Source organism: Megalobrama amblycephala, unplaced genomic scaffold, assembly GCF_018812025.1.
Source record: "Megalobrama amblycephala isolate DHTTF-2021 unplaced genomic scaffold, ASM1881202v1 scaffold400, whole genome shotgun sequence".
Taxonomy (NCBI): domain Eukaryota; kingdom Metazoa; phylum Chordata; class Actinopteri; order Cypriniformes; family Xenocyprididae; genus Megalobrama; species Megalobrama amblycephala.
In genome coordinates, this window is record NW_025953358.1 from 139147 (window position 1) to 158178 (window position 19032).

A 19032-nucleotide genomic window follows, 5' to 3' on the forward strand; every position below is an offset into this window, starting at 1 on the left:
TTTACTCACACAAATATCCTTCATTACAGTTAGATAAATAAATACATTAAATAGTAAATTAACTAATTTCACATCGCTTGTTAAAAAAACAAATATATAATTCATTGAACTGTTTCTATCGATTAAAACAGCTTAAATTCTTAAAACAAACCTTTCTTCAGCAGAATCACAGCAGATGCAGGAGTTCGGCGCAGTCCTATGACGTCATGTCATCACTCCAAAATAAAAGTCCTGTTCACACACAGCATTGTCTAAAATCACAGAAGTGCTTAGAAATCTAGCGCTGCGTCCCAATTCGCTTACTTATACTACACCCTAAAAGTATGTACTCTTTTTGTGAAGAAAAAGTACATACTTTTGAGTGGGTAGCAGAATAGTATGCACGTTTTGGGACACACTACCACGTAATAAAATTGTGTCTTAATTTAACAGACCTATTTGTCGCATATAAAGCTGCATTCGCGTCACCTTGTATTTACCGGAATCTTGAAATGACAACACGTGACGTTATTTTCGGAGCTGTTCACGTCCTTTTGTTCCCTGGACTGGGAATTATGCGTTTCCATGGCACCACTATCAACGCTTAAGAAAACCAAGGACGTTCCAGATACGTACTCTATTCGTAATATAATGGTCATTCCATGACTTACCAGTAACGTAACAGCAACATCACGTGTTCTTAATTTCATTATAATCATTTACACGTTTTTTATATGTTATTATTACCAGAGTTTGCTATTTAAAAAAGTGTAATTAAACGTCAGACACGAGGCTGAAATTTCCCTGAAGAAAAAAATTGTTTCTTTTTACCAAGTCAGAATATGGATGGCTGCTTAAATCTTTTGACTATCTTAAGGCAGGGGCACACTGTGCGATTTATAATAGTCCTTTACGATTGTTGCTTGTCAGACTGAACATAAAGTGCTCTATTTTCGGCACTAATTTTGTACTTAATATACTAAAAATTCTTCTTAAGTACTTCTTAAGATAATCTTAAGAGCATCTAAGTGTACTCTACTGTGCTATTTTGAGACACCATGAAATATGAACTAAAATGTAATTTTAATATACTATCTCTGTATTTAAAAAATTTATTTAGAGACCACTTATAGTACATTTGAACCTATAGTGTACTACAAGTGGTAACTAAATACATTCCAGCTGTGGCGGTGCACAGGGAAGGAGTTTCGAATGGCGGGCACTGATGACTGATGTCACTGCCATTACACGATAGGCTGAGAGGTGCTGCACATGATTAAGTTAGCCGTTACGCTTTCTCCAATGGTAAGAGATACAGACCCTCTTATCTTCCTATAATATACAATCTCTGGTATCTCTGTCTGGCTTGGCTTTGAACTATTGTTCTCGGTGAAATAGAGCAAAAGTAGGCAAGATGGTGTCTAAAATGCAAGTCACTTAATATTAACTTCTTGTTTATTAAATTTGTATTAAACTAATATCACATTTGTTATGTTGTGTGTGGAGGAAAAACTGCACTTCTCGTGTGATTTTTGTTAACAATATATAGGCTATGAAATGATACAAGTAAATTACGCAGTGAAAGTGTGCACATTTAGTAGAATAATACACAAAACTACTTCACGTGTATGCATGCAGTCTTTGCATGTGACTCGATAATGTCATATGTTCAACAGTACAGTTGTATAAACCAATAAGCATTAAGCTGTGTCATCAGCAAGTCGTTTCCCATCGTGCTTTTGGTCAGCGCAGTCGGTGGAGAGCAACTGTGCTCGACTGCAGAATCCGATGAGGCCGCCTCGCCCTTGCAAGAGGTTTCTGACACACGTCGGCATGACATCAGAGCAAGGCAGCCCACCCATAAGGCTTGTTTGTTTGAGATGAGCAAATTCTGCGCAGAACCGATCACCGGTGATCACCGCAAGATGCATGCCGGTTAGAAATGTGTCCGAGGGTGGGCCGCCTTGCTCTGATGTCATGCTGACGTGTGTCAAAAACCTCTCGCGAGTGCGAGGCGGCCTCATCGGATTCTGCAGTCGAGCGCAGTTGCTCTCCACCGACTGCGCTGACCAAAAGCACGATGGGAAACGACTTGATGACGACGCATCTTAATGCTCATTGGTTTAAACAACCATGATGTATTGATCTCTTTTAAAATGTTTGATTTTAAAACTTTAATATCATGATTTTATGTGTATAAATTATGTGTGATTACTAAACTCTCTGACATGTGTTATGCGATTGTGGTCATATTTATAAAAATACATAAAAACATGTCTGTAATTAAAATAAAAAAGATTGATACACATGCCTTTCGAATGGAAATAAATAAGTACTTTGGGTGTCTTGTTCATTATGTTTATTTTCATAAAAGCAACAGAACTTAAATTAGCATACGAGGCTGACTCAAGCTCCTTATTCGCCGAACTATCCGTTCCACCTTAAAAATGTCGGGTGGTTGTTAACCCTTCCCCCTCAGTGCTATTGGTTGTATTTTTTTAAAGGAACAGGAATTTTTGCACCAAAAATCGCATGCTTCAGACAGCAGTTAACATTGAACGGTAAAAATATATAGTTCTGTAAAAATGTATTGTTTGTTTCAATAAATGATGCATGTGACTAATTCAGGCAGAGTTCTTTTCTTTAAGCTCTATGCCTTACTCAATGTCTTTTTCAACATACCCTGTATTCGAATGGAAAAAGCAAATATTGTTTGCAGCTGTGATGTAATGGTTTTGTCATTTTAGATCTTTCTTGGAATTTATCCATTACTGTAAAAGATTAAAGAGATATATACATTATTTAACTTTCGCATTAAATCTTGTATTACCGCAATTTCTGATGTGCTGTTGAAGAAACGTGCCCTAGTCAACTGTATTCTGACAAAGCATATTGGGTATGTCATAATTTTGTTATTTCAAAGGTTCTCAAAAAAAGGAGCACGTAGAGGGCAACAGTAATTCACTCTCTAACGAAATCCTGCATTAGAACATTTTCTGATGTTTTATTTTGGAAAAATGACCCAGAGAAAATGCCCTCTAAAGCAACTTTATGTGCATACAAAGCACATTGGGCATGTCATAATTTTGTTATTCCAACCACTAAAGGTGTCATAACTTTATGATTTCACAAGTTGTCACAAAAAGGAGCACATATAGGGCAAGATAAATGAATTCTCTAATGCAGTCCTACATTAGAACAATTTCTAATGGTTTGTTATGAAAATATGAAGCTCAGAACCTTGCCCATGTACTGCAGGTAACTTTATATACCAAACCAGTAAAAAGTTAATATTGGGTGCAACATTACGAAATTACACTGAATTATGGAAATATGAGCTGCAGATGACCGCCACCTACAGGCAGGCTTTATGTTTGTTCAGATGGTGCAAAATAAGCACAGCCTGTAGAGGTCACCAAAGGGTTCCCTATATTAGCAGTAACATTTTCTTAAATTGCACATATCTGAGTTAATTACACGTGCATTTCCGGCAAATTCTTAGCAACAATATTAACATTCTTTAAAGAATGACAGTAGAAGAAGATGGGATCATCGCTGCCTAACTATTTATAGTCTCACCGTGACTTTATTTTACCTGATGATTTCCTTTAATAACCTTACATTCAAATGTAATCCGTAACCATAGTCCATAATCGCAGAGGATACATTCTTACTATTTTCCCGTTAAAGATGACAGAACCACGTTACAGGTCAGTGAACTTTAATTCAGTTTGATACAATTGACCAATCTGGCTGATCACAGTTATCTTCATTGTTTTATTCTAAATTGTAAAATGTATTCTACATACAGCAATAATAATAATAATATAAATAAATAAATATATATATATATATATATATATATATGTGTGTGTGTGTGTGTGTGTACTATCTTCTAATATAGCTTTTATTGTTACAGGTTCAAAGTCTTTGGGAACGTAAGTAATTCTTAATAGCATCACACACACTCACACAAATATGTATGTGTGTGTGTGTATTCAGATATATGTTCTCTGAACATTAATGTTTTATATATTTTGTATTTTTTTTACAGGCAGTACGATGTATACATTTACCTACTATAACTAGGCAAATTTTAAATTTAGAGTCTAAAGGCAAATGTATAAAGGAGTCCTATTACAGGCATGAGTCATTCTGCGGGCTGTTGTGTGCATCTCTTTCTGTGCCAAACACTAAAAATAACAGAAGAAAACTTCACCTAATTAATGCAAAACGTATTCAGGTAAACACAATAAAACACATAAACACCATCTCCCTTTTTAATAACTCTGAATTATGAATGCAATTAAAACTACGTTTAAAAAAAGTTTATAAATACATTTCATCAAAGGGTGATTAAAAATATGATTTAAAATGTTACATTTTGTCTTTATTTTACAGGGACAAAAAAATCCTGTAGGAAGCACCACTGAAAATGAGGTTTATTTTTATTATTATTCATTCATTTATTCATTCATTCATTCATTACAAAGAAATTATAGACAATTTTCAGGATAAAATATTCATGGCAAATTTCATGTTCTGTGTGTCCTTTGTTGGTTAAGTTCAATAAATTGCTTAGCAAAACAAAGGTATGTGCTACTACTTAAACATAAACTTCTTGTCTTTTTATTGACATTTAAGAATTTAGTCAAGTTGTATCCAATTTAAAGTCTAGTGAAGTACGAGATGAATTTGAAGATAACACAAAACAAGCAAAGGTAAGTGAACATTGAAAATATAAGTACATTTAATTAAATATCAAATCAAATCCTTCATGAATACATTTGAAAATAATTTTGGATATGGCATGCTATGTTTACATTACAATACAGGGTCCACCATCCACTGGCTCCAGTGATGACAATGATGAGCAGCTTTATTGTGTCTGCAGATGGCCTAATAGCCCAGAAAAGCCCATGGCACAGTGCAGTCAATGCAAAGACTGGTTTCACCCAACATGTGTTGGATGTAAAGACATTGAGGATATTGCTGTTATTTCACCCTGGCTCTGTCCAAACTGCACAACACGACAGACAGAAAAAACAACACTGAAAAAGACTAAACTGTCATTTATACTAAGGAACAATGATTGTGAACAAACAGGACGAGACAATATTGACATAACAAAACAAAAAAATGACAATGAAGACACTCGCCAAACAAAACAATGTGATGAGCCTGAACACAATCCCTCCCAATCTCAGTTTACAATAACACTAAAAAGAGAGGAGTGGGAAATGATAAAGCCTAATGTAAGACAAGGGTTTAGGCATCTTAGTCAAGGATGGACAGACATCATTTCTGAAAAAGTAGGTGAAAAAATGCACTGTGTTTTGTCATTTAAATACAACAGGGTAAGGCCAGAAACATCTAGAAAGCAGTGGTCACCATTCTGGCACGGAAAGGCGCATTGCAAGTTCCATGGTTGTGCATCCTTCCAATTTTACATATATAAGAAACCAACAACAGATGAATCCACAGTATCAGTTTCTGTCAGTGTGTCTGGAACAATTGATCATTCGGGAACAGCATTTTTAAGGAGGTGCACAAGTAACTTGGAGAGGGAAACTCTCAAACAGATGCTTGGTGAACACACACCTATGCATTTACACACTAAAAAACTGGCAGCTGCAGATGAGGAAAAGCTGCTAATGGGCAATTCAAATCAGAGCAGCAAAATTGCAAAGGCTAAGTGCACCAAAGAAACAAAAGCCTTTTTTCTGCATTTGTTTGCACTAGTGCAAAATGCCACCACACTGGCTGAAATCCAATCTTTGTTGAAAGACATGTGCACAGTATTTACTCAAAGAGATGCTTTGTCCATACTTGATGGTCTGAAGGCACTGCAGACAAAAATACAAAACCAGACTGTCTTTGCTGATGTTGATGCTGATTGGAGTGAAACCCCTCTGAAAGACCTAATTCCAGAAACAACTCCAAAGACAATCATTCATGACTCCCCGTTTGCTAAACTATTTGAGAAAACATTACTGGAGGCACAGAATGGACAAGACACTGAGGCAGCTCAAGTGAATCACTATTACTGTCCAACCTTGATTGACATTTTGAAGCCATACTTGGCAACATTGCCATTATGGACTGGCATTATGTTAAAACATCTAGGGAAAACAAGAGATACAAATTCTCAGGTTGAAAATTGGTTCCGAACCACAAAGAGAATTATTCTCAGAAACAAACTCCACAGAAGACCTGGAGATTTTGTACAAATTATGTATAAATTCATATATGGTAGAATGCGTGGTGTGAGTGTTTCTGCAGCTCACCAAAAGAGAGTAATTGAAAATGAAACTGAGACCTGCAACTCTGAACTACCCCTGAGCCAGGAGGAGAAATGGAAGAAAGGCAGACAGAAAAAAAAAGCAAAATCCTACAACCCACCATCAAACATGTCTGGCCTAGAAAGCATTTACATTGCCCCTCTATGGTCTGGGAGGGGACAGATAGCAAGAAGAACAATAGCACTATCAAACACGTGCACAACTGACAACCTGCTATATTTCATTTTTCTAGCTATGAAGAACAGACCTTCACTTTTGAGTGCTATTGAGAACAAGCAGGCCCTTGATAAATGCTTCAAGGCATTACTGAAGGTGCATCAGCATTTCCTGTTACGACAGTGGTCCCAGGGAAAAATTTCTTGGCTGTGGGAAACATCTAAATATTTCCGTGAAAAATGGCAGCAGTGGGATCTATATGGAACCGAAGCCGAGTTCATGACATCCCATCTGCAGTACTTGCACAGTACCACAAGACAACCCAGTTAAAGAGTACCCAGATGACACCATTGCTGTCCTGTAAAGTGTCTAATGAATTGCAAATGTACTGTCTACATCACTGTATCAACATTTCTCATTTAATCATTTAATTTATTATTACAGATGCAGTGACTTCTCAAAATTCCAAGAGTCAATCGAAAAGTGGTGTTGGAGAAGTCACAGATTTCCATGCAAAGAATTGAGGTAATATAAACTGAAATTTAGCTCTACAATTTGAAAGAAAATATAATTTATTTATTGTTTAAGAAACTTTAAATAATTGCTTTCAACATAAATGTGGTGAAATTAATATCTGAAACAAAACTGTTTAAAAAAACAACAACAACAACAAAAATTGTTTTCACAGGCAAGACTCATTATGTCCAGGTAAAAGGACATACACTCAGTGCAAATTTACAAATGGAAGTCCTCCTTTTATGATTGTGGTGTAAGGAACCCCGCATCGGCCCAAAAACGGACTCCGACACGCCTGGGCGAAGGTTAACGCGTGTATGCCTTTTCAGCGTCTCTATTAAGTTCACTTAATTTCACTCGCTTAATCTGACTCCAATTTCAAATGATTATTACTCTTAGGTTGTGTTTCCAATTAGAAATTAATCATTTGTTATGTATTAATTTAGATATTCGATTATTCTGATTACCTTATATCTTCAATTATTTCGTTCACTGCAGTCCCGGTATCGCTTTAGAAGAGTTACTTCGGCCGATTTGAGCACTCTTCCCGGACACAAACTCGTCAGTCTGACCTTAAACATTGGATGCAGGGTAAATATCTACCTTTAAGTCGGTCGCGCTCTGCTTACTCGTAACAAAAAGCATAGTTTTGATATATTTACGAAAACTGCAACTTATTTAAGGCAGTGATTGTCAGAAATCGAAATGGACTTAATTGACGTGCCCCATGCTCCATCTATTAAACCTTTCGTATGAACAATCCTGAACACAGATTTGAGGTAATACCTTCGCTTTGATCTACTAGAAATAATGGTTTAAGAATAATACAGAATCAACCAAATATAACCTTTTATTTGTCAAGTAAAAATATATGATGCCAATTACATTACAATTAGACAATTAGAAGCCAATTCAGAAATAATAAATGCATAACATCAATTACTCAAAGAAATGCATATATACACAGGGATGGGTGAATGTCCTCAGACATTCACCCATCTCTGTGGGGGCCTGCAGAAGATCCCACATGACTGCTTTGCTCTTTACCTTTTATACCAGGACCAGAACAAAAGGATTGTAAATGTTTATTACACCAACACCTGTTTTGGGGGAGAGGAGAAGAGACACCACCCAAAAAGAGGACAGAATTTTCCTTGGTTTTCCATCTTCTTCATAATTCTAGTGACTGCTGTGAAATTGAGACCACTTTACCAACCGCAGACTTTTAAAATGATACCAAACATGAAAAGGGAAAAACAATAAATACACAAATTACATTATACATAGAATATAAATTTTCAGTGACTTGAGGCAGGGGGAAGGAGAGTTTGTGTCTGTGTGTGTGTGTGTGTGTGGGGGGGGGGGGGGGGGGGGGGTGCATACTGTAGATGTGTGGGGGCAAGGCGTTGTCGTATGCTTTATTGCAGGATGCTTGATGTCAGTTTTCGTTTAGCAGGAAAATCAAGCCTTACAGTGGCAATAGATTGTACCATGTTCTGTCATGATCATACCGAAATGCAGCCAACAGCGATACCATCAACCGTGGTCATCGATGACAAAAGGTAAGACTTAGTCTTTGTGTATCTTGATTTACAATTACTTCTAATTGGTAGTAACATTTTCACTAAGTATATCTTATAGTTCTTAAAGTTTTTAAAGTTCTGAAACACAACTGAGCCTACCAAGATTGGCTCAAAAGGTTTATTATTGTACCTTACATTTATTTAATTCCAAATCAAAAATGGTTCTGATCATACAGACAGACTGATAGATAGACTGATAGACTGATAGACAGATAGATAGACAGACAGACAGACAGACAGACAGACAGATAGATAGATAGATAGATAGACAGATAGATAGATAGATAGATAGATGCATCAGTGTTGCCAGATCTCGTGAGACAAATAAGCAACCAGGCCTGTGAAAACAAGCCCAAAACAAGCGACTTTTTCTATGGAGCCCCCTAGGTTCCAGTGAGAGAAAAATAAATAAACTGTGTGCACGGTTTTACAATCCATGGGGACAGATTTTAAACTGTGGGTACAGATTGTCAATTTACATCCATGTAGACAGATTGGTAAACTGTGCGCAGTTTTACAAAACTGCACACACGGTACAGTTTATTTATTTTTCTGTAATTAAACTTGAAAAAATTATCTATATTGACGTCTTTCCGCGTTTGAAACAACATTCAATTCTCACGTTCATTCATGTTTATTTGACTATAAATTTGTCTATAAATGGACTAGTAGGAAGAGTGATCGGTTAAATAGCGTCTTGAGCTGAGGCGCTAGCAATCTGTCACGAAACATTAAAGAGCCACTAAACGGTTTTTATTGTTTGGATTTCTTTAATAACTACACAGTTTGAAAGTTGGGACTTTGTTTAATATCTTAAGTAACCTGCTCTGTCTTGTCTGTCGACGTGTTGTCAGTGTCCTCTTTGCTCCACGATGTATTTTTCACTGCGTGTGACGTGACAGCGCCACGGCTTGTCGGACAAAGCAACAGTAACTAAGGGGGGCGGCTCTTTGCGAAGGGCCAATTAGAAGCAGGATGTGGGTGGGGAAAAACTCTCCTGTGTGTATGGGGAAAGGGGAGGACAGAGAGAACAGGAAAGACAAACTCCTACATTTAAATAACATATAGAAAATATCTGCTTGATAACTTATTATGAGCTGGGATCAAGCCCAAATAAGCAACTACACTTTAGAAACAAGCCCAAAAAAACGCGACCCGCGACTACCAATATTTGTAAGCGACTTTACAGAAAAACAAGCCCAAAGTCGCTTATAATAAGCGGACTTGGCAACACTGGTACTTAATTGTATCAACCAGAAAATGCTAAATGCTAATTTTGTTGTGACTGTGGTATTTTCATTGTGGAGGCATAAATAAATACATTTGTGTGTAAACTGAAGTATGTTATTTACTTGTTAAAAACAATACTAATAGCTGCACTATATGATTATTGAAAGGAGTAAATGAAAAAGACAATTAAGTAGCATAGAATCTTGCTGTACATAAAGCAAGATTGATTTTATGTTTCTATGTTGATTCAATGTTAAATAAGTGATTTAATTTAGGTTGAAAAGTGATTGCTTTTACAACCATCAATCTATTTTTCATCATTGAAATAACATTAATTCGGGGTGCAAACCTGATGAAAAATCAACTTAAATTTCAACATTGATTCAATGTTAATTTGGTTAAGGCATTAACATTGATTCAACGTTGATTCAAGGTTGGTCTGCTATCTGGGAAGCGATAAAAGCATTGCTTATGCACGTTGTAGTCATCAAAGAAAAAAAAAAATTTCTCAGCTATTTGTTCAAAACGTTTAGTTTTTTTAGTTATAGTTTATGAGCTCATTGTTTCTGCCTAAATTAATACATGATGTTAGCTAACTGCATGATCTGTATTATCTTTCACATTATGCATTGTGAAAAGCATTATACAAATAAATGTACATTTAAAAAATAATAACTAAAAAGTGACAATGCTGTAGTCTAAAGTCAGTTACACTACATGACTTCTGCCCAGATATTCACCTAATTTTCAATCTAGAGAAGATAGTCCAGAATTCTGAGTTTCTCATTCATAAATAAAACTCAGTCATTCATGCAACTCCACTTGAAGGGCACATAAACACAGAAGTGTCTCTCCTTAACCAGGAATGAGGAAGCTGCATTTCAACTTGTCAGTTCAGGGAAACAGAAACTGAAGTGTTGTTGTGTGTTTGTGTCGCTCTCTGTATTCATGCAGTAAAATGGCAGAAGCCAGAGTTTGTCAGGATGAGTTCACATGTCCAGTGTGTCTGGATCTCATGAAGGATCCAGTGACAATCCACTGTGGACACAGTTTTTGTAAGAGCTGTATTACAGGCTGCTGGGATCAGGAGGATCAGACGAGAGTCTACAGCTGCCCTCAGTGCAGACAGACCTTCAGTCCAAGACCTGCTTTAGGTAAAAACACCATTCTGGCTGAACTGGTGGAGAAACTGAAGAAGACTAAACTTCCTGCTGACTGTTACGCTGGAGCTGGAGATGTGCAGTGTGACGTCTGTACTGGAAGAAAACACAAAGCCGTCAAGTCCTGTCTGGTGTGTCAGGAGTCTTTCTGTCAAACTCATTTTGACCGTCATGAGGAATATCACTCTCGTAAGCCACACAAAGTGATCGATGCCACTAGACGACTGCAGGACATTATCTGCCATAAACATGATAAAGAGCTAGAAATGTACTGTATCACTGATCAACAAAGCATCTGTGTGCGGTGTAAGGAGTATGAACATAAAAACCACAAAACTGTATCAACTGCAGCACAGAGGACAGAGAAACAGGTATGAATTGAGAGGCATTGTTCGCATAGAAATGAAAGTGCTGTCTTTATTTACTCATTGTTTTTACCATTTCTGTCTGCATGTTAGTGATAATATCTTATTTATATTAAAGTCCTGGGACTCTTTCGCATAAGACTTTTGGCCCACTCATCTTTGCAGAATTGTTGTAATTCAGCCCCATTGGAGGGTTTTCAAGCATGAACTGTCTTTTTAAGGTCATGCCACAGCATCTCAATAGGATTGAGGTCAGGGCTTTGGCTAGGCCACTCCAAATTCTTCATTTTGTTTTTCTTCAGCCGTTCAGAGGTGGACCTGCTGATGTGTTTTGGATCATTGTCCTGCTGCAGAACCCAAGTTCACTTCAGCTTGAGGTCACGAACAGATGGCCGGACATTGTCCTTCAGGATTTGTTGGTAGACAGCAGAATTCATGGTTGAAATGTTGTGTTACTTTTACACCAGACGTAATGGGACACACACCTTCCAAAAAGTTCAACTTTTGTTGCGTCAATCCACAGAGTATTTTCCCAAAAGTCTTGGGGATCATCAAGATGTTTTCTGGCAAAACTGAGACGAGCCTTTATGTTCTCTCTTTCTTATGGTGAAGTCATGAACACTGACCTTAACTGAGGCAAGTGAGGCCTGCAGTTCTTCGGATGTTGTTGTGGGGTCTTTTGTGACCTCTTGGATGAGTCGTCGCTGCGCTCTTGGGGTAATTTTGGTCGGCCGTCCACACCTGGGAAGGTTCACCAGTGTTCCATGTTTTCACCATTTGTGGATAATGGCTCTCACTGTGGTTCGCTGTAGTCCCAAAGCTTTAGAAATGGAGACTGATAGATCTCAATTACTTTCTTTCTCATTTGTTCCTGAATTTCCCTGGATCTCAAAATGATGTGTAGCTTTTGAGGATCTATTGGGCCCCGTTTACACGTACATGGTTATTATGAAAAACTGAGACATTTCCCTTCGTTTGCGCCTTTCGTTTACACGCAAACAGAGAATTTGCCTCTGAAAACGAGTCTTTCTAAAAACTCCGGCCAGAGTGGAGATTTTGAAAATCTGTGTTTGCACGTTTATATGTAAACTGAGACAAACGGGTGTTTAGGCAGCCAACGTCACAGTATGCTCCAGAGCTCGCACCTACGTCAAAAGTGCGACCTATGTTTACATGTGATCATGGACTTGAGCTTCTCGTTACACCGCCACCTACAGGTTTGGCATGCTCTTGACGGCATATATACACGGGTACGTGTAAATGAACACTTCTGAAAACTGACATGTGTGCACGATGTTATTTTTGAAACCAGAGAGGTTGAAATGTCCATTTATTAAAATAGCCGCCCACGTGTAAACATAGCCTGAGTCTTCTTCACTTTGTCAGGCAGGTCCTATTCAAGTGATTTCTTGATTTGCGAACAGGTGTGGCAGTAATCAGGCCTGGGTGTGGCTAGAGAAACTGAACTCAGGTGTCAAACCACAGTTAAGTTATGTTTTAACAGCACTTTTTCACACAGGGCCATGTGGGTTTGGATTTTGTTTTCCCTTCATAGTAAAAACCTTCATTTAAAAACTGCATGTTGTGTTTACTTGTGTTATCTTTGATTCATATTTAAATTTGTTTGATCTGAAACATTAAACTGTACATTTTAATAATATATCATCTTTGTAATACTTTAAATAAGTACAGTTAGTTTGATGTGTTGAATAACATACTGAAGCACATAAAGTACTTGATTATAATTGTGTTATTCAGTATATTTAAAGTTATATATAGTTTAAATATACTAAAGTGCAACATCATATATCATACATGCTTGTCAGTACATTTGACAGTACACTTTATTTATTTTTACACATATTTCAAGACAATAGAATTATGAAATTAAATATGAAGATGTACTTCAGTCTTACTTAAATGAGTCAAAAATAACTCAAGTTCAGCTATTTGCTTTATAAATTTAAACTATAATAAAGTTTCATTTAATTGCAATTAACATACAAGTTAACAAATAAGTGCCTGAAAATATTACTTTCAGTTGAAACTTAAGTATATTCTTTCCATAATAAGTAGTATTTAAAAGTAAGCTAAAGTGTTTTAAAGTAGAGCCAAATTTTGATTCCTGAATCAAATCAAATCATTTATCAACTCAAAAACATCAAACTTCATGGGTGTTTGTGTCATGACATCATGATGTTTAGTCATGTGACTGTGACATGCAAGAACCAATGAGGTTTGATGTTATTGACGTGTCACCATATTTTATTTAGCCTCTGTAAACAGCCGAGACATTCTTCAAAATATCTTCTGTTGTGTCTCACAATACATAGAAAGGCATATATGTTTGGAACGACATGATGACAGAATTAAACTTTATGGTGAAATATTCATATACAACTAGACCCTGATGAAATACTGCTGACATTTTAGTTTAATAGTCATTCATAATCTCATTTCAGGAAACTATGAATGTGGTTTGAACCTTCAGAATAAACTTACCATGCTAGATCCTTAGCCCTCCATCAATTCTGGATTTATGTAACTTAGTGATAGTAGTTTTACGTGTCATTTCCTGTTATTGGTTTGTCCTCCAGAAACGGCCCGAAGGAGACGCAGATAAAGATCCGTCAGAGGATCCAGCAGAGAGAGAAAGATCTTCAGCAGCTGAGAGAGGCTGTGGAGTCTCATAAGGTGAGTCTGGAGAAGAAGAGAAGTTTGAGAAGTCTCAGTCAGGACTCACTGAAGCCACTGTGTGATTGTGATGTGTGTCCTAACAGCGCTCTGCACAGACAGCAGTGGAGGACAGTGAGAGGATCTTCACTGAGCTCATCCGCTCCATCGAGAGAAGCCGCTCTGAGGCCACACAGCGGATCAGAGATCAGGAAAAGACTGCAGTGAGTCGAGCTGAAGGACGACTGGAGCGACTGGAGCAGGAGATCAATGATCTGAGGAGGAGAGACGCTGAGCTGGAGCAGCTTTCACACACACAGGATCACATCCATTTCCTGCAGGTAACAGAGATCTAGAAGAACAGGATCATAGTGGACTTGAGCAAGAGAAATATTTCATGTCAAATAGTTTTTATCACTAAATAATGAATAAGAGAAGAAAGTATCTGATTGTGTGAAAGTGCTGGATTGAGAAGAGTTACTGAAGATCAACAAGAGCCGCACAGATCTGATATAGAGCAGGTTATTGGCTGAAGTTTTGATTTGTGTTTTCTGTAGAGTTTCCAGTCTCTCTCAGCTCCTCCTGAATCTACAGACGTAAGTGACGATCCCTTCAGTTCTCTCTCCTCTTTTGATGGTGTGAGAGAATCTGTCCGTCAGCTGAGAGACAAACTGGAGGATTTGTGTAAAGAGGAGCTGAAGAAGATCTCTGACAGAGGTAAAGTCCTGCGCCTCCATTATACAGACATGTGTAGAAAGATCCTAAATGTGAATGTACAACAGTTCCTGTGATTTATAAATGTCCATGAGCACAATTCTTAAATTACATTGTTCAAAGTTTATCTTAAATTCAAGTGTAATGTGAACAAGTGCATCAAAATCCACCTTCAGAACGGCCACAAATATCCCTTGATGGTTCAGAAGTATGGCACTCATCATCAAGAGCAAGTGTTTCTATACATGATGCAGGATGAAATTTAGGATCAAATCTGATACGTGTGTTTTATAAATGAGATTCATCCGCTCTCAGAAATGAGTCTTTCATCATCTAATGTCATATTGTACAACATCATATTAGAAATGACTGCATTTGATTTTGTCATTTCTCTTCACACTGTTCATGTCTGTTGATTTCCACAGTCACATTCACCAACATGAATCCCAAGACCAGGAACGACTTCCTACAGTGTAAGTCACTGAGAAAACAAGCAGAGAAACTCACTGAATATGTTCATGTTCTTCCTGGAGAAGGAGAAAGAAATCATGATAGAAGAGTTTAATAATTGATCATGATAATGATGATTCAGGATATCTTGTCAGCTGAGACACTGATGATACACTGAACATTTGAGCCATGAAGAGTTCAGATACATTAAAAGATCAGATTGATCATTCCTGATTGTGGTGTGTTTTATCTCCATCAGATTACCATCAGTTCACTGCGGATCTGAACACAGTGAATGAACGTCTCCGTCTGTCTGAGAGGAACACAGTGATTACTAACACTTACCCAGAGACTCAGTCGTATCCTGATCATCCAGACAGATTTGATTATCGTCCTCAGGTGTTGTGTAGAGAGAGTGTGAGTGATCAATGCTCTTACTGGGAGATTGAGTGGAGTGATGGTGGTGTGTTTATATCAGTGTCATATAAGAGCATCAGTAGGAAGGGACGGGGTCATGAGTGTGAGTTTGGATATAATGATCAGTCCTGGAGTTTGACCTGCTCTTCCTCCAGTTACTCATTCATACACAATAACATATGGACTAATCTCCCTATAAAGCCCATCATCAGTAGAACAGTGAATAAGAATCACTATAGAGTAGGAGTGAATGAGAAGAATCACTATAGAGTAGGAGTGTATGTGGATCAGAGTGCAGGAACTCTGTCCTTCTACAGTGTCTCTGGAGACACAATGATCCACATCCACACAGTCCAAACCACATTCACTCAACCGCTCTATCCTGGGTTTAGGATTTATCGTAATGGATCATCAGTGAAACTGTGCTGATGAATCAGAACAGACTGTAGAGAGATTCTACCCATAATGCTTTGAGCTGATGATGAATCAGTGACAGTGAGATGTTAACACTCTGAGGTATCGCCGGCGATACCACCGCAGTTTTTTTCTTACCAGTGTGAAAGAGACTCAAAATACTTTGTCAATGTTGCACATACAATTAAGAGCTATACACCATTTTAATCTGTGGAATATCTTCTTTCATTTGTGTACACTCAGAGTAAAAACAAAATGTTGTGCTTTTTGTAAAATAAAGAAAACTAACATGATGCGTGATCTCTTGTCTCCCTCTGAACGAAGTCCAATCTGATAGTTCTCAGAAAATGAACTGTAACTTAGTGAATACTAATGACAAAAAATTAGACTTATGTCTAAAAAAACGTTGAAATGTCAGGTTTTAAATCGTGTAAGTCAAGTCGAAAACAAATATTCTCTGTTTATGTAATCTGTATGAAAAGAGAGCCATGTCAGAAATCCGTGATTCAGCTCATTATCCAATAATGCGGCCACGCCCACGGAGTCAGCGCTATTCAGACGCAAATTCAGTCAATACATGCATACATCGTCTCAATCGTGTATTTATTGTCTTGAAAAGTGTTTTGAATAGCCATAGTTAGCGATCTCTGGCCTCTGTTAGTTCGGTTAGTTCCTGGATTGCCTATTCTTCTTTAGCAGGCATTTGTGGACTAAAGGTGCACAGAGCGCCCTCCGGCTGCAAGTATGAATTGAAAACACAGTATCCCACGCTCATAGTAATGACAATAAATCCTGAATAAATATTACTCCTCTGTATAGAAAATTGACAAACATATGAGAATCCATCAATATTTCTCCAAATGTGCATGCTTTTAAGCTAAAAGCCTATATGAAATGCCATAGAGGTAACATAATTGTTCAGACACTTTGCATCACACAAATACATTATATTTTAAAGAATATAATAGAATACCATTATTTTAAATTGTAATAATATTTCACAGTATTGCTGTTTTTTTCTGTATGTTTGATATACACCACATGATCACAGAGGGTTTTTTCACAGCCCATTTCAGGTCATTATTATGTGATTCTTTTGTCTTCTCAGGTGAGAATCACCCATTATTCATGATGATTCACACCTCCACGCATACTGTGTTTCTTGACCAAAGATGTTTTAGAAAATTTAAATCTCTCTATTGTTTTATATGAAAGAGTAGTCAGCATAATTTTTACATAATTTTGAAGCAAAAACTCAAGTATACAACCTCCAATACCCAGAAGTCTTGTGAACACAGATTTAATATTATTTTTTTGGCCTTATTTCAGTTACTTAAGTTTTTTGTTTTTTCAATAACCACGCATAAACGTTATTCCTTCAAAAACACAAACATGTACATACATGTTCCTCACATATTATGGTAGCCTAGTTTGTGCTGAATACAGTGTAATGACACTTTTGTCATTAATATGTTTATGAACAACTGAAAAAGCACAAATGTCAGGGCATGTCAAAACTTCTCCAGGCCCCAAATCAGCCTCAGACTCCAGGGGGTTATAGAGTCTCTTATTTTCTCTTCATTACATTAATACTACAGCAGAACGTTTGCAGTTGAAATAGACAGGGAGAACACTGTGTGTGTGTGTGTGTGTGTGTGTGTGTGTGTGTTTACGTTCATTGTACAGGTCTGATATAAAGAATGTTTTTGCTTAGGTGGCCAAAATATGCGCTCAACATAGAAAAGTTTTGCTCAGCTAGAAAAAAAATTAGAGGGAACGTTGGTTGTGGTTACTGTGCTTTTACAACAAGAAATATCACATTAAAAACATAAATACTGTGATAAAAGCATTGTAAATGTTATTTTTACTGTGCTTCTTCTACAAATACCACTTTGGAACTACACTGGAACGCAAACCCTCAGTGGAGATGCATTATATCTGTCATGAGGGAGCTAGTATAATTAATAACAACAAACAGAAAAAACTTGATATCAAACATTAGGGCAGAGTATTTACAATTACTCACCAACATGTAGCACACGTAAACTTGAGGGCCAAAATCACCGCCATCATATCTAGGTGGTGACATAGCCCAGTGTTTCCTCGTCCTGATAAAAGCAGGGCGACTGATTTCCAAGGGACCCTGATTTCCAAGGGACTTTGAAGCAGCCATGGGTCAACCTTGAGAGCATGTTGGCCTGTGTGCCACTCATGGGGAGGAACAAAGCCTTTCACCCAAAGCTGGGACTGGTCACACAGGGCTTAACTATTTCTTCGTCCATCCGTCCTGGGGCATTAGCACTGCTTCCGCTGCAAGGGGTTCTGCAGACTCTATTTTCAGCTGAGGCTGGCCTGGGTTGTGAGTCGACTGGGCTCGCTTGGAACAACTGGAGAAGCTGGCTATTTTTTGGCAGGAAATTAGGCGTTCTGATTTTGACTGTGGCTGAGGACGAGGGGAGGAGCCTCCTTTTGGAGAGAGCGATCCGTAAACGCAGTAATGTGAGATTCGCTGCTTTCACGGATCGCTTTTTGATGAATCAATTTTTGATGAAAGCATCTTGCTGTGGCCTTGGGGTGCGGTTGCGCCTGAAATGGGTCCTTTTGGGCTCGTTCAAGGCAAGACTTGCTGCAGCGTTCAGAATCATTATTAGATGTTTTTGAAGAAAAATTAAAAAGAGCACTTGAAAACCATTTCGTATTAAAATATGCCCTAGAATCACTGCGCCAATAATACACAGGTTTTGAGGGTCTGTAAAGAACCTTGTCATGTGATCTACAAGTCTTCTTTCCCATGAATCTGGTATCACTTAATTTCCTCCTGTTTCTTCAGTCGGCCCTGGTCCTTCAGTCTGACCAACATGACTGTTAAAGCCCATCTTTCAAGTTGAAGATCACTGTGAATGAACGTGTAGATAAATAGTGTAGGAACTCGACTTGCGTGAAGAAATTAATCATAAATGTGTATTAAAAAAGTTTTTTAAAAGAAATTGTGAGTAAAATTACTTCCGCTGTGAAAAACGATCTGATCGGAAGTGACGCAACGGCAGGTAAATATCATCTCTTCGTAATGGAG

At 37.7% G+C, this 19032-nt stretch overlaps 3 protein-coding genes across 3 annotated transcripts; all 3 read left to right on the plus strand.

The window, feature by feature from the left end:
* Nucleotides 1-4656: 4656 nt before the first annotated feature.
* LOC125261354 lies at nucleotides 4657-7665 on the plus strand. Its single transcript, XM_048179930.1, has 3 exons — nucleotides 4657-4700; nucleotides 4815-6962; nucleotides 7126-7665. Exon 2 carries the CDS (start codon nucleotides 4899-4901, stop codon nucleotides 6765-6767), a length of 1869 nt encoding a protein of 622 aa, XP_048035887.1. The 5' UTR covers nucleotides 4657-4700; nucleotides 4815-4898; the 3' UTR covers nucleotides 6768-6962; nucleotides 7126-7665.
* Nucleotides 7666-10616: 2951 nt separating this feature from the next.
* On the plus strand, nucleotides 10617-11867 carry LOC125261357 (E3 ubiquitin/ISG15 ligase TRIM25-like). The gene has a single exon (XM_048179931.1). The coding sequence runs from the start codon at nucleotides 10725-10727 to the stop codon at nucleotides 11301-11303; it is 579 nt and encodes a 192-aa protein (XP_048035888.1). The 5' UTR covers nucleotides 10617-10724; the 3' UTR covers nucleotides 11304-11867.
* Nucleotides 11868-14692: 2825 nt separating this feature from the next.
* On the plus strand, nucleotides 14693-15974 carry LOC125261349 (stonustoxin subunit alpha-like). The gene is made up of 2 exons (XM_048179924.1): nucleotides 14693-15151; nucleotides 15388-15974. The coding sequence occupies exons 1-2, from the start codon at nucleotides 15118-15120 to the stop codon at nucleotides 15972-15974; spliced, it is 621 nt and encodes a 206-aa protein (XP_048035881.1). The 5' UTR covers nucleotides 14693-15117.
* The last annotated feature ends 3058 nt before the right edge of the window (nucleotides 15975-19032 follow it).